This window comes from Pygoscelis adeliae, unplaced genomic scaffold, assembly GCF_000699105.1.
Source record: "Pygoscelis adeliae isolate BGI_AS28 unplaced genomic scaffold, ASM69910v1 Scaffold171, whole genome shotgun sequence".
Classification (NCBI taxonomy): Eukaryota; Metazoa; Chordata; class Aves; order Sphenisciformes; family Spheniscidae; genus Pygoscelis; species Pygoscelis adeliae.
In genome coordinates, this window is record NW_008824186.1 from 8,734,309 (window position 1) to 8,749,473 (window position 15,165).

Consider the following 15,165-nt stretch of genomic DNA (forward strand, 5'->3'; position numbering starts at 1 on the left):
ATCTTTTCCCCATCTTTGGAAAGAGGGTATTGTGTTTACTGGCAAGAACTTGACAGGTTGGATTTAAATCATGAAATGCACACCAAGCCTGACATCACATCAGTTCAAAGTCTGCAGCATCCAGAATCATATAGAACACACCTGCCTGGTATCCGAAACAGTAAAGTCTCCCCAGCTGATTCTAATCTTCATAGAGAACACTATGAAAATTTGTCATCCAGGAAGATATTCTTTTTTTAATAGAAACTGTGAAACAATTCTTTTTTCATTTAAACATTGCTTAGCTAGAAAGCTTAGAGGGAATGAAACCTTTTTCATAATAAAATTAAAATATAAATTAGTAATTATTATTTTATCTTTAACAGATAAACTAGTCACCATGAAATTAATGTAACCACAGCAGCCTTACATGGATAATTACACTTTTATTGATCCATTAAACCCAGAGTATTTCAATAACATATTCAAAAGGTTATTATTTACTCTGTAATCATTAGCTTAGCATAGCACACATATAGCAAAAATAAATGAAACCTCAGTTAACTGCTTAGGAAGAGAGATGAAGAAAGCAATAATACATCCAATAAATTAACCTGTTACAAGTAAGTTCAGAAGTACTGTAGCTTGTGGAAGCTCTTTACTGGTGGAGAGCGGTGGTCACAGGGAGACAAAAGTCTCCTGCCAACATTGCAGGATACCAAGGAAAGGCATCCATACAAGATCTACGGAAATTTTTGGTACCCATGTGCACATCGGTACCCACATAAATCCGCTGTATTTTCAGTAAAATAAACCCCCTTAGAAGAAGCCTGTGTACCAGTAAACTGCGTAAAATAAGCCTTCTCTGGTACCTAAACCTGGCATTAAGTTTGAGTTTGAAAGAATCACTTACGTGCACACTTCAGGCTTGCCATCGATTAGCAGAGACACAGCAGCATTGTGTGTCACCTCCCGGACAGCAGTACAACACGTACAAACTGGGGGGGGAGGGAGGTCTGTAAAAGAGTCTAGTATAACTACTGTTATTAATCTTGGAAAACACCCATCACTGAAATATTAGTCTCATTTTAGCATCAAAAATTAGAAGCAATTTGCTAATTCGTATGACATCCATACAGTGTGTTTTTTTTAACATGTGGAAGAAAGCCAAGCCACCCTCAGAGGTGAATGAGGGCAGGTGATGTGTAGAGAATCAGCACTACTTAACACTGACAGTACATGATGGAAGTATTCAAAAGCACTTGCGATGGACAATAGAAGGGCCAGCTTCCTCATATTCGTCTTTACTGATCCACATTTGCTGAAAAGTGGACAGAGATGCCAATATCGAACCCCCAATCCAGACAGAGTATTTACGTTCCGGTGGTGCAATCATCTAGAAGAGAAGTGCAATCTGTTGTAAATAAAGTGACAAGCAGATAACACAGTAAGCATCTCTTTGGATGAAATAACTAGGTGAAAGCCTTTTCATCACAGAAGCACAACTCCAAAGTAAAGCAGCTAAGAGGTGGAAAGGCTGCCGTATTTTGCCTTCCACCTCAAATCAATAGAGATGCTATAACGTTACTAGGAGCAGACAAAAACGGCAACCCATGAGATATCTGCAGATGGCCCATAACACACTAATTTCATTTCACTAATGACTTTCACTGATAGCTAAGCCTTGAAGCCTGTAATATTCCCAGTATCCTCTCAAGTTGTTCATGCCCCGTTCAGTATTTACAGGTCCATCTTCTCTAGGTTCATCCCTCCCTCGCTTGTTCTGTGGTGTCTTTCAAGGAGCCCTTTTCTCCCTCGTAGCCCTATTTCACTGGGAATCCCACAGGACTCTCTTCCTTAATTGTTGTTTCACATTTTCTCAAACTGACCTCATCAACTCCCATGGCTTCAGCAACCATTTTTATGCCAGTACCTCCCAAATCCCTCTTTTAATTCTGCTTTGGCTGGTAGGAGGAAAAGGGGTATTAATTAAGCAGGCTGTCCGAGGCTCTCCTAACGTCAGGACTTGGGATGCAAGACCTGGACATTTTGATTTGTTTATACGACCTAACTTTCCAACAAAAGCTTCTTTTGTAAGCGCAGGTGTTCAAAATTACCTTAATCTTCATCGTACTTGGAGCCAAAGCTGTAATCTCTTTCTGCATACGATCGCCAATCCCAGGATACATTGTGGTTCCTCCAGAGAGGACGTTATTAGCGTAGAGATCCTTACGGATGTCGATATCGCATTTCATAATACTGTTGTAAGTGGTTTCGTGGATACCTGCAGATTCCATCCCTGAGTGGAAAGAAGTTTCGACATGTTATTTCCTCTTCGTCCCTTTCTTTTTCTTACTGTTAAAATGAAAGGAAGGCTCACTAGTCCAAGCTGTCTCCCTTAAGAAAACTAAAAAAAAAAAAAAAAAAAAGCTATGCAATGCTTAGGAGAGGAAGGAGAAAGACAGGACATACTCCTCACCTTCTTTGTAATCTCAGCATAGTAATTATACAAGCAAAATACACTTGGGCAGAAGAAAGATCCCCATTATGATTTCATACTGGGTTTTTTATTTCCTCAAGTAAAAAAAAAAAATTAACATTATTTAAGGAAAAATCTAAAATGAGGTGTTACTGCAGTAGTTTGCCATTTTTATAATCTTTTATGATGCTGTTAGCTAAAAATAGAAGCCCACTTGGCATTTCAGTGAGCTACCTTGCTTTTGAGGTGTTGGTTTAATTTGAATGCCAGTACAGTGAAGTTCACTTACGGTACTATCTTCTGCTAAAGAAAAGGAACAGACCGGATAAAGTTCAAACTGTATTCCTAGGGCTGTAAGTACTAGACTTTTTAACTAGCTTAACATGCACATTTTGACAAAGATCTGTGATCCAGGAAATCCTGATTTCCATCGCTACGTTTCTGATACTGACCATTGTTGAGCACCAGCTCTGATCCCTGATACACTTCTGGCAGCCAAATCCCTCTATCACTAAAGAGGATTTCTCCCGCTGATGTTCAAATACAGAACTCGGAGCTATATTAATGCTTGAATAGTTTCCTTTCTACATACAAGCATATGTAGCTAGCGTCACCATTTAGTTTAACGGAAATCGTGCCAAACTGCCTGCAGCCATTTTACTCAGTCCTCAAGAGTGGAATTTAAGTGGAAAGTAGAAAATTTGTGAGGGCAGTACGAGTTACCACACACAAAGTGTCAGTCATCCACTGGATAGAATGGGAGTTTTAACACTACAGATAAAACTACTGGAAAATAATGCACGATTTGATTTTGTATGATTGCATTACAGATTAATATAATAAAATGATAAAAGGAAGCAGCACCTGGATGAAAAACCCACATAAGCAGCACTGTGCAGTTATATATCAGCCAGTCAAGATAAAAAGCATGATCTTCTGACAGTACTCTAAAACATCATCTTAGAAACTCTACTGCATTTATAAGAGGTTGAAACCATCTTAGAATTCAGGTATTTCTAAACTGACAGGCATCTTTTTGCCCAGCAGCTGTAGCAGCAGCGTTCATAGCTTCTAAAGAACTGATTAAGTCAATAGAAGCTGCATGTTTCTAAGGACATTTGAGGACAAATGCCTCAGTTCTTACAGCTGAAGGTCATCTATACTTCCTAAGAAATTCTTCTTTTCATTCTCTGTCAAGTCCCTAGAAAGAAAAGTCCTGTCCCACCTATGAAGGATGGCTGGAAGAGAGTTTCTGGGCATCGGAACCGTTCATTCCCAATGGTGATGACTTGTCCGTCAGGAAGCTCATAGCTCTTTTCAAGAGAGGAGGAGGAAGCAGCAGTTGCCATTTCATTTTCAAAATCCAACGCCACGTAACAGAGCTTCTCCTTGACATCTCTCACAATCTCCCGTTCCGCTGCAGACAGCCAACAAGTTTTTAAATCAACATACAGTATGACAGCCAGGACACAGGTTCTCTCATGCACGTTTCCCCGAGTTCATGACGGTCGTACAGTTCATTGGGTTCTGACCTCTCAATGCCTCAACAACATTACTTTCCCTTTGCATTGCCAAATTTCCTTCATCGACAAATAAAAGACATACTGTACTACAGAATACTGTAAAGATTAACGTTTACGTGTTTATGTCCCAAAACCTTGATCAAATCTCCAGAGGTTCATCCATTACCAGTTACTAACTTTGTTCCTTTGTCCGTGGAAGAGGTACGATCAAACGCAACAACCAATTATGTTTCTCAGTGACTTATGATTTCCTAACGAGGTGGCATCCTCGTCCTTGATGCTCAAAATATACGCTGAAAGCCAAAGTCAGGAAAACCCCATTAGCTAACGTGAACTGTTTTTCCCAGGCCAACTTAGCGATAGGGATTTTGATGCATCTCGCCAGGTACACGCTTCCTGTGTAATAAGACAACCAACAGAGCAAACGTATGCGAAGTGCATCCAAAACACAGCTCATTACCAGTGGTGACAAAAGAGTAGCCTCTCTCCGTAAGAATTTTCATGAGATAGTCAGTCAGGTCTCTGCCTGCCAGATCGAGCCTCATGATGGCGTGAGGCAAGGCATAGCCCTCATAGATAGGCACATTGTGTGTGACACCATCCCCGGAATCCAAAACTATTCCTGGAAAGTGAAAGAAAAGGAGAAGCTGGTTGTTTCCCACTGGTACAGGGTCTCCACATACTCCATATTCTCACCCGAAACATGCAACAACAAATAAAGATGCGCACATGGCAATTACTTCTGTCATTCCTATAACTACAGAGCTGCTCACGTGAGATGAAATCGTTAGCACAAACTAAGCAGCAACTGCTTTTGGGGAAAAAAAAAAGACGTAACATTCAGCAATTTGATTGTATTGTTCTTGCTGAACGGATGCTAGCAATAATGATCTTACATGGATGCAGAGGCTTTCATTTCAGATGACCCCTAGCACTTTACAGACATGATATAATGTACAAACTGTAAATAAAAAAAAAAAAAAAATCTATACAATTGAAAATTTGAATCTGCCATTAAAATAAACCACCCCATTAGGGAAAATATAACAACGGTTTATCTGTGCACAGCCATATTACTTATATTCTTGGATAGGAAATGAAGTACGTGTTTTCCACTCAAAATGAATAAAACATTTCTAATACCAAACATGCATACAAATAGTTTCATTTCAAACATAAAACAAGTATTTATGACAATTGTAATTCCTCTAAGCCGGCGATCTTTTTATACAAAATTTTATTGTGGCATCAGGCTACAAAGACAGATGGTATTTTAATTTTTTTCAAAGTATATGAAGACTCAAGGGTTGCTAAGAAGTAATTTATCGTGTCAATGCCTGATCAGACTCTAAATGGCAATAAGAAGAGACCTCCATGCTAATTCTAATGATCGCTTAACAGCAGACATCATTAGGTGATTGAAATTCAACATTTAAATGAAATATTTTCCTTTAGCTACTGAATGGTTTGGGTTTTTTTCTGCTGTGAATGGAGCTTAACAATAGAGGTTGGGCTAAAATAAGAAGGAACCATGGGTTTGGAACAATCTAGTTAAGATACAGCCTCTTCTCTATGCTGTGCAATTAAGGGCAGTATCAAACTGTGTTATCTTTCATCTGTTCATACAGTTGAGCCGTAGCCACTTGAGCTTTTGAAGCAGAAAGTCGTAAATCTACACCCATACCTGCCATGAAGTTGAAAACAACAGAGAGGTACTTGCACAGCATGGTGGAAAGTACTCAGTTTCCATATGGCTATTTGTTCTTCTTAATACGCAGCTGGTGCACCACAATCAACATATGTCTGTGCCTGTGCCTACGTGCATATACATCCACGAGAGAAGGACAGGTGGAAAATACGGCGCCCAGAAAGACTCACCGGTCGTTCTTCCAGATGCATACAGAGACAGCACTGCCTGAATTGCTACATACATGGCTGGCACGTTGAACGTCTCAAACATAATCTGGAATGAAGAATTTGAAAACCTTTAGGATCTACGCTTAAGAGTATCTGAAGTGACAGTAAATTTTATGGTTTTTTAAATGAATACTGCCAATTACTAATCCTGAGTCCCCTCCTGAGCCATGGTTCTTCTGTGAACAGCACACTATGTGTTCTTCAGGATTTTATTAAAAAAAAAAAAAAAATCATCACTGAAGTCAGTGGATATCTTTCCATTAATCTCAGACTAGGTCAGATTTTTACTGATAATATTAATTGAAGATGACACCTTGGGATAACTTTTTTACCCTGATGGCAGGACTGCAACAATGCAGCAATCTAAGTTGGTTTGTTTTGGGGTTTTTTTTTTAATATATATGGGGTTTTTATATATATATATATATAAAAAACACACATATATACACACATGAAAAAAATTTATAGAAGACACAGCTGGAAGAAGCCACGACGTCTATTCCCATCTCAAGGAAGAATCAGCCATTCCTGACACAGCTTTGGTTCTGTCTCAGAATTCCTCTGCTGGAGCATCCACAGATTCCTCCGGCAAACAAATCTAGTGATACACTATACTTACTATTATCAGGGGTTTCTTGGTGTCTAGCTAAAACCTCACTTGCTCTAGTTTCAACCCATTACATCTCATTCTGGCCCCCCCCAGCAAACACAACAGTTTATCTTTTCTCTTCATGGTGACCTTAGCCATATTCTCTTGTCTCATCCCCCACCTCTACTCTAACAAGCTCCAGTTCTTTCCATCTCCTGTGTCAGATACACTGCAATTTTACCCGAGCAGATGGAATAGCATTTGTTTCCAGCTGGACTTCCACTGGAGCTCTGCTAAGGAAAACCACTAAGGGCACACAGTGAACTAACACACTCTGGACAACCCTATGCGCTGTATCCTTTCTTGAACCAACGCCACCTACCCTCGGCAGTGCTACCCCATCACTAGCGGTGCTGCTGTGACCACGTTTCATAGAATCATTTGGGTTGGAAAAGACCCTTAAGAGCATCGAGTCTAACCATAAACCTAACAATGCCAAGCCCACCACTAAACCATGTCCCTAAGCGCCACGTCTACCTGTCTTTTAAATCCCTCCAGGGATGGTGACTCAACCATCATCATTGTACCCGTCAGAACCACTGACATCAGGGGGTTAAACTTAAACTTTGGATTTCATAAGCTAATACCTTTGCCAATGAAGTCTACTTTTAATGAAAAGTATGCTTTCAATTAAAGAATACATGAATTACCGATATTTCATAGTTAATTAATGTAATGAATTTAATGCAATCAGTAATAAAAAATAAGCCTTTAAACAATCTTGAAAACAGGATTTATCATTACAGTATAATGACAGAGAAACAGTCCTAGACATGTCTACTGTATGAACCACACTTCCTGGCTGTTATAAACTCGGCTTTTCTTATGGTCTGTTGTTGTTTATTATCTCCCAGTTGTATTATCTCCCAGTAATGCGTGCTGTCAAGCTCACTACTTAATTAGTTTATTTACACTGTTGCTAAATTGATGCATAATCTTCCTATTAAATATATGCCAAAAGTGGGCACAAAGGGAAGTGCGGAGCCACATCTAATTTTCCCAGGTGATTTTATACCTATATCTGTATTTAAATCACACTTACTTCTGGTTACAGCACTGGCTAAACTTACAACGTGGACTTTTGGCCAGAAGGCTGCTCTAAAATATACAAATTTCAGAGGTCGACTTTTGGTTCTGATCTGAGTTTGCTAAACCAGACTGGGTATGTCACAGACAGAAATGTTTAGCAAAGCATCATTTAAGTTTGAATGCTTCAGACAACGCATTTTCCCAAGCCAGCACAAACATTCCAGTTTCTGAACACTTTTCCCCTGATCCCTAATGAGGTGCTCCAGCTGGGAGCTCCACAAAGTCATCTGCATGATGGCCTTCAGACATCTTTATTCAGATCTTCAAAAAAAAAAAAAAACCAAACAAACCAACAAACCTGCAGTTCTGATACGATAACTAGCATTTTGCCTGATGCAAAAGTGTTGATAAAGTGTCAGTCTTCAGGGTAGGAAGCAGGAGCTGATACAGCATGAGCTGAGGAGTTGGGCTACTACAGGTTGAGCACTCTTGGTGGCCAGAGGTAGGCACATGAAAGACGTCATTGACCCAAAACTCGCACACAAGTATGACTCAGCCGGTACATGACCCGTGCTACAGCACTTGCAAACCTCAGATTTAAATACATCAATGACTCATAACTCCACTCAAAAAATTACATTAATCCTGGGTTGACGTTATCTACACACTGAAACTCAGCATCAGAAGCTGCCTTAGCCTCCAGCTTCCCCACTTCCAGAACTGAGCACACACACAGTCTTGTGAACAAAGAAAATTACTTCAAGCTTTTAAGAGGCTAGTTCCATATATCTCACTGCCACACACAAGTACGAAACGTTTTAGGGCCATCCAGAGAACTTGCGTGAGCAGCAGAAACTTTCACTCTCTCACCGTGGCTTAGCCAGCATGCAAACCCACACTAACCCTTAAGGGATTACCTCCCAGATTCAGAAGAAAGTTGTACACCCAGGACTATTTATATTTCTAGCTGCTTCTGTGCAGAAGTGATCTGTGGCACAACACTCAGACGATTACCTGAGTCATTTTTTCACGGTTGGCCTTGGGATTCAAGGGGGCCTCGGTCAGCAGGACGGGGTGCTCCTCCGGCGCAACCCGGAGTTCGTTGTAGAAAGAATGATGCCAAATCTAGAAATGAAAATCACTTTAGAAAAGCGTTCTGGAAATTGTTTCTTCTGTCCACAGAACTACACAGAAAGCTTTTCAAATATAGCCTGAGTGATTTTTTTTTTTTTTTTACAGACATATTAAAATAAAGCATTAAAACAAATTAAAGAAAGCATGCAAGAGCAAATCTGCCAAATTCAACTCCAAATTAGAACCAAAACCATTGGGTTTCTACTGCGTGTAACAACAGAATATAACCTACACAACAGAGTCCTTCCAGTTAGGATTCCCCAAACAGAGTACAGATCTTTTCTAAGCAGGGGCATCGGTTAGTTCCCACCCCCAGTGCTCTGATACATAACCTGAGCCAAGCACTGAGTTGTTTAGACCTGGAAACACTTCTCCACCTCAAGCTGCTTGGAGACTGATCCAGTTGCAAGCCATTGCCAAGATGCTCTTTAGAAATCTAATTATCTCCACAGAAACGAAAGACCCTTTATGCCACAGATATTTCATCCAGTAAACCCTGAATCAAACTCCCACTTACTATAGAGTAACTAAATTTCTTAGTCACAGTCTGTAAAGTACTGCCGTATTTTTTCACGTTGGTGCTACCTGTATCAAACGATGCCGGCTTCGATTGCCTGAGGACTATGGCTGTGAGGAACTGAAGGGATTTTTTTCTTGATGCCAGCTCAAAGACAGACTGTTCAGTAACATGATGAAATATTTCTCACCTTTTTGTTCAATTCTTTCCTATCCTTATTTCTTTTTTTAATCATATTCCAGCTTTGCCTGACCCAACAAGTTTACTTCTGAGCACAAAACATCAGGATAGTTTTATGGGTAAGTTTATTTGATTAATATCCTAGAAACAAGTACCATTATGCTCCAAAATGAACTTAAGTGGAAAAAAGATCTTCTCTAAATCCGAAGCACCTACAAAGTCAATAGCTGTCCAGAGCTGGAATTGTGAAGAAAATTATCAGCCCTAAAAAAAAATTTCAATTCCATCTCAATCCCCTAAAAAAATTTATCAGATGTTTCCAGAACTGGGGCTTGGGATGCCAGGCCATCTTCCATTTGAAGGTTTAGAATACAAATACAGGGAGAAGTTGAATAAAACAGAAAGTAATCATGTAAAATTTTAAAATATAAATCAGATACAAGAAGAAAAAGACTGCCATTTCAGACAGGAAAGAACTAAGGGAAGAGAAGGAAACCTCCATGCTTACATAATTAACAAAGTACTGGCAATTTCAGCAGTGAGGAACAAACCTGGACTCATAAAGCAGGACCCTGCCTAAAACCTCGGGCAGTTTACAGGGTTTTCCTCAAAACCAGGCTGGATTAGGCACTGTACAGCCCATTAGATCCAACCTAATGATAACCATAATGTTAATGGATAATGATATTCTACAAGAAACAAAAATAGTTCAGTGTTGGATTTTATAGGTCACGAGAATTAAATGTAAGCAGCAAGCACAATAGCAAAGAGAAATGACTGAGGAAGAATTATTCCAACACTTATATTAAAATATTTACGTAGTCACCAGAGCCAGAAAATGCTCCATCCCAACGCTTTCCCTCCCATACGTTGTCAGCTCAGTTGCTGTGAGCAAATTAACAGTGATGTACAATGCCCTGTATTATTATCCAGCGGAAAACAGAGCAGTCCCAATTTGAATATTGTGAATTGAAGCACAGGGGAAGAAGAATGCTTCATTTCATCGCCTACATGTTCTCCTCCTCCATTCACACGAACGTCCGCACGTCCCGCAGCATCCTCGCTCTCGCTTTCTCGCACACATGCACACTCAGCCCAATCTTTTGGTGACCCCCCTCTTTCTGTAACGTGTGGATGGTCGGGCACTGCACTATCATGCCTTTGTCCCATTTTTGGCACGTTACCCAGTAATTCTCTTGTTTCTTCTACATCATGAGGCTTTTAGTAGTATGATTTCCAAGCACTGGAAAGAAATTTGTGGTTTGGATCAAAATTATGCAACTGGTTTAAAAATCTTGGGGGCGGGGAATATATATGCATATACAAAAGATATTCCCTTAGCATCAAAACTTTAGGAATAGCATTTCAGAACTTCTCTCAGCCATAAGAGTGTGTGCACGTGTGTGCACGTGTGTGTGTGTTACAGAGCTTCGGGGAAGTTGAGATACATGGTTGAATCAGGGAAGCCCGTATATAAGAAAAAAATGCTGCTTTTCTTATTTGCAATAATCACAAAAGTTAGCAACACTGTTTCTTGTCTCTTTCCTACCACTGCCTTTCTCTCATGCTTCTTTTTTCTGTTTGTCGCTCATTGCTCATTCACTGGAAAGCAGCCTCCACTTTCTGTCCCACTCTGCTCCTGGGCTCAGCAAGAAGTCCAAGCACAACTCAGTGTTGGGACATCTTTGCCAGCTACTGCATGTTGCAAGCTGTATGTCAGAAGAAGGTAAGTTTGGGCTAGGGACCCACTTTCACAAGTAATTCCTTCATCCGTTTAAGTGACAAAGAGAAGAAAAGTTCAAACTGCAAGAACCCATATAGTATCTGACCATTAGTTGAACTACAGCACTGCCTGAAGCCGCCACCACATTACACCCTAAAACCAATCAATTTAGCCACGAGTTTACACTACAGTAAAGCACACGCCACCTTTTTTACCTTCCTAATTTACCTTCCTAATTTTACCTTACCTACCTATTCCTTTTCCTAACCAGATTTTAGATAGTTTGCTCTAGCATCCAGCATTACCCAGAAAAAGAACACATACCAGTATGTGTTATACACAGGACAATTTCCAGATGCAGAGACCAATCGCTGAGGGAAGAACATAAAATAGTGACCTCTAATTTACCCCCCCACACACACAGGGAAATAGAATTTCTTGCTGAATGCAGACAGCAGGAAAATTATCAGGAAGAACATCATAACGGGGTGTATGAGGTAGGCTTCCTACTCTGCAGAAACAAGCAAGGTGTCCTCCCAGCAAGCAGTGCATAATGAAATGCAAATACTGTGCTTCCATCTAGAGGAGTAGGTGGGCAATTTATTTCCAAATATGAACTGAGGAACCCCCATTGCTCCTGTATCGACCTTGGTCTGTTCATCTGGAACACTCTGTGCTTATCAATTTGGGTTCACGAATATGACACAGTAGCTGACTTTAGATATGCGTATTATAGTTGTATACGCCTCGTCTCCGCAAGTGTGAGGACGGAACACCACTGGCCCCGTGTCTTCCTTTCAGTGGTATTTTCCACAGGAAAACACTACCAGAAGCATGTCTTCGTGGAGTTTCCTTCCCGTACCATCCCACCTGGAGATGACAAGGGACTGAATTGCAATCCTGTCTTTAAAGACCACCTACAATATTTCCACATAGAGAGTCCGATGCTTCCTGAAGAGACCAGGACATATGGGATATCGGAGACATTTAGCAGAGTGAGAGAGCCGTTAGGACTCCTCCTGCCTCTCCAGCTTCTCCCACGAGCACACCTCATCGCCTGTGCCTGGCCTGGGACATCCTTAAGCGGGTATTTCACAAAGAGGCCACTGCACTGGCCGCACGCCGAGCAAGTCGGGCTTGATGGGCAATAAAGACACCTTCTTGCCATCCAGACAGTAAAAGCTAACTGGAATTGGCAACAGAAAAACACCCTTCAGGAAAAAAAAAAAATCCCACTCTCAAAGAACTAGTATAGGGCTAGGAAACCCCAATCTGTCTTTTCCTATTTAATTGACAGTGAGAATGTCATGTGCAATACAAGATGTGGGCATCGCCCATCATTTTGTTCCTGTAGGCAAGTACTGAGGAGGGAAAATCACCCCTCCACCTCACAGTTTTTGTTCCCAACTTCAGTAATGCATCTTTAATATTTCTCTGATTCACCTCTGATGAATCACAACGTGGTTTCGGGTTTTTTGGTTGGGTTTTTTTTTTTTTTACTTTAGCTACTTTCTATCTGTCAAACGTTCTGCCTCAGTATGAACTTCAAGACTGAAAACAGTATGTATAAAGCATAATTTTATAACATACTGCCAAATCTGATGAGTAATTAGCACTTACTTTTTCAAAGAATAGTCACTCTAGAAGTGCCGAGACCCAATCAACTCCTGCACTAGTGTATCGTACTATCCCTTTACCTTTACTGCAATTACACATTCTGCAAGGATTTTCCCTTTGGTTTGCAAGAAGGTTAACGGCAAATTGTATGTCTTGGATAAGACGGTGCCTCAACAAAATTACATTAAAAATAAACACCCACCTTTTCCATGTCATCCCAGTTAGTGATGATTCCATGCTCAATGGGATACTTCAGTGTCAGGATCCCTCTTTTACTTTGTGCTTCATCCCCTACATAGCTGTCTTTTTGACCCATTCCAACCATAACACCCTGCAAAGTATATTATTCTAATATTAGTGCAGTATATCATGCACATTAGAGAGAGAATATCGTTTTTAAGTTAAAACTTAATATCGTACCTGCTACTGCTACTGCCATTCCAGAACGAACCCCCAAAATGTGCAAGGAACTAAAATGTGAATTTATCGGTAACCACCTACTCTGCACTAACTCCCCCGTCAACCCCCCAGGAACGGCAAGGCAGCTTCAGAGAGGAAAGAAGGCATCTCACGCTCGGTGCAACTAATGCCCATGCAGGAGCCCACCCAAGGCAGGCATCAGCAAACGCACGGCTCTCCACAAGGGACGGGTCCCTCGTCATTGCACAGAGGAATAAAGGGAAGGAATTATAGGTGAAAAAGATACAGTCTCTCCAGATTTACTTTATATATTTGGTTGCCCTTTCTGTCTAGGCAGTTCCACTACTGCCTTTAAACAGTGAGATTCCCCTTTGCTGGAAGTGAAATGGTTTTGAAAAACACACGTTTTGCAAAAAAGCATTAATTTATATAAGACAGAGACAGGTTTTCTAAAAGAAGACTCACTTATTAAATAATAGTTTTACTAAGTTTATTACGTTTGCATTAGGAAGCCTATCATGATTGCCCCAAATAATGTAACGACCCACGAGGTAAAATATTATTCATCAACTAGCACAAAAATATTTAATTTTTCTCATGGATTCATTAATTCCATGGATTCGTTAATACAGCTGCTGAGCTGCTTAACTGTGCAAAATCACATGCCAAAAGCCAATGAACAATTTGAGAGGTTAAAGAATGGACGTTTTCAGCAACCGATATTCAACTTCAACAATTCATAGAGGTGTTCAAAACGCATTCCTTAAAGTGCTTAGTATTCTGCGCCCGTCAAACCAGGCTTATTTAGCTCAGCAAAAGACCACATAGAACTTCAGGGAAGGGTTTTTATAGCCCAGAAAATTAAAATCTGACTCAGATATTAAAAAAAAAGAACAAAAATCTGCCTTTTCTATTTCTAAAGGAACTGTTAGAAAACTAATTAAGCAGAAAGACCCTTTCTAAGGTCAAGAAAAGCCACATTTATCCTTTCCAGTCCTGTTTGAGTTGAGAAAGTGATGTGCTAGAGACCTTTTTTTGAAGTTTATTGGGCCACACTGTTGCTTAATGGAACAATAAGAGGAACTTATCACTATTATTCATTTGGTTTCTCATGCTAGAAATGTTCTATCTTTTTTCTTTGTATTAATACAGCAAGTATTAATTCATCCAGCAAGTTGGGTGGTGGTTTTTTTTTCCATAAGACACCTTAATATCATTAAAACACTTATGTTCTTTTACGGTCAACACTTTATGGCTGAAGAACGCCTTTTCCAAAGGATCAATAAGCTTACCTCGTAGTGTTAAAGACGTGCAGCTCAATCCTCCAGTTCTTAGCAAGCTGAACTACAAAGGCTGATGGGAGTTTTGCCTGAATAAATCCGAGGCTTTATCACCGCCATATCTAAAGTCTCAAAAAACCCCATAAAAAAACCAAAACCAACCCAAAACAACCACCCAAACCAGACAGCACTTCCATTTCGGTACCAGCTGACCTGATGTCGAGGACGTCCAACGATGGATGGAAATACAGCTCTTGGGGCATCGTCTCCTGCAAACCCAGCTTTGCAAAGCCCAGAACCATTGTCACATACAAGGGCAGTGGTTTCATCATCATCACACATAGTGCCTCACAATTTTGGCTGCAAAAGTAATTTGGAGGGGAAGGAGATGGAAGGGAATAGGACAGAAGCAACTCTCCATCATTTAGAGAGTGAACTGCTGTAGAAAGAGTCATTTTGGAAAAGAATAAACCTAAACAGCAAAGTCTATGCTAAAGTCCCAGTCTTGCAAAGAATGTTAAGTATCTACATAAATTTCAGCTTGAACAGGTTTTACTGAAACAAATTAATGAGGACATTCAGCTTTTGTTTCCAAAAGGGAAATCTCCCCTGCTGTAGCCTCAAAGGGTCCTGTGATATTCTGTTAATTGGCCTTGTGACCATGGGACAAGTTCAGCTAGAGGATACACATTCAGCTCTACTTGGACGCAAGCAAGCA

At 40.3% G+C, this 15,165-nt stretch overlaps 1 protein-coding gene across 2 annotated transcripts; it reads right to left on the reverse strand.

The window, feature by feature from the left end:
• Window positions 1-456: 456 nt before the first annotated feature.
• On the reverse strand, window positions 457-14,815 carry LOC103925776 (actin, alpha skeletal muscle B-like). 2 transcript variants are annotated; one of them, XM_009334545.1, is made up of 8 exons: window positions 14,661-14,815; window positions 12,950-13,078; window positions 8,591-8,701; window positions 5,860-5,944; window positions 4,442-4,603; window positions 3,684-3,875; window positions 2,097-2,278; window positions 457-1,375 (listed from the first exon to the last, which is right to left on the reverse strand). In XM_009334545.1, the coding sequence occupies exons 1-8, from the start codon at window positions 14,787-14,789 to the stop codon at window positions 1,232-1,234; spliced, it is 1,134 nt and encodes a 377-aa protein (XP_009332820.1). In that variant the 5' UTR covers window positions 14,790-14,815; the 3' UTR covers window positions 457-1,231. The 2 variants fall into 2 exon arrangements, with proteins under 2 accessions (XP_009332820.1, XP_009332821.1); XM_009334546.1 differs by lacking the exon at window positions 12,950-13,078 and having other exon boundaries at window positions 14,661-14,789.
• Window positions 14,816-15,165: the final 350 nt, after the last annotated feature.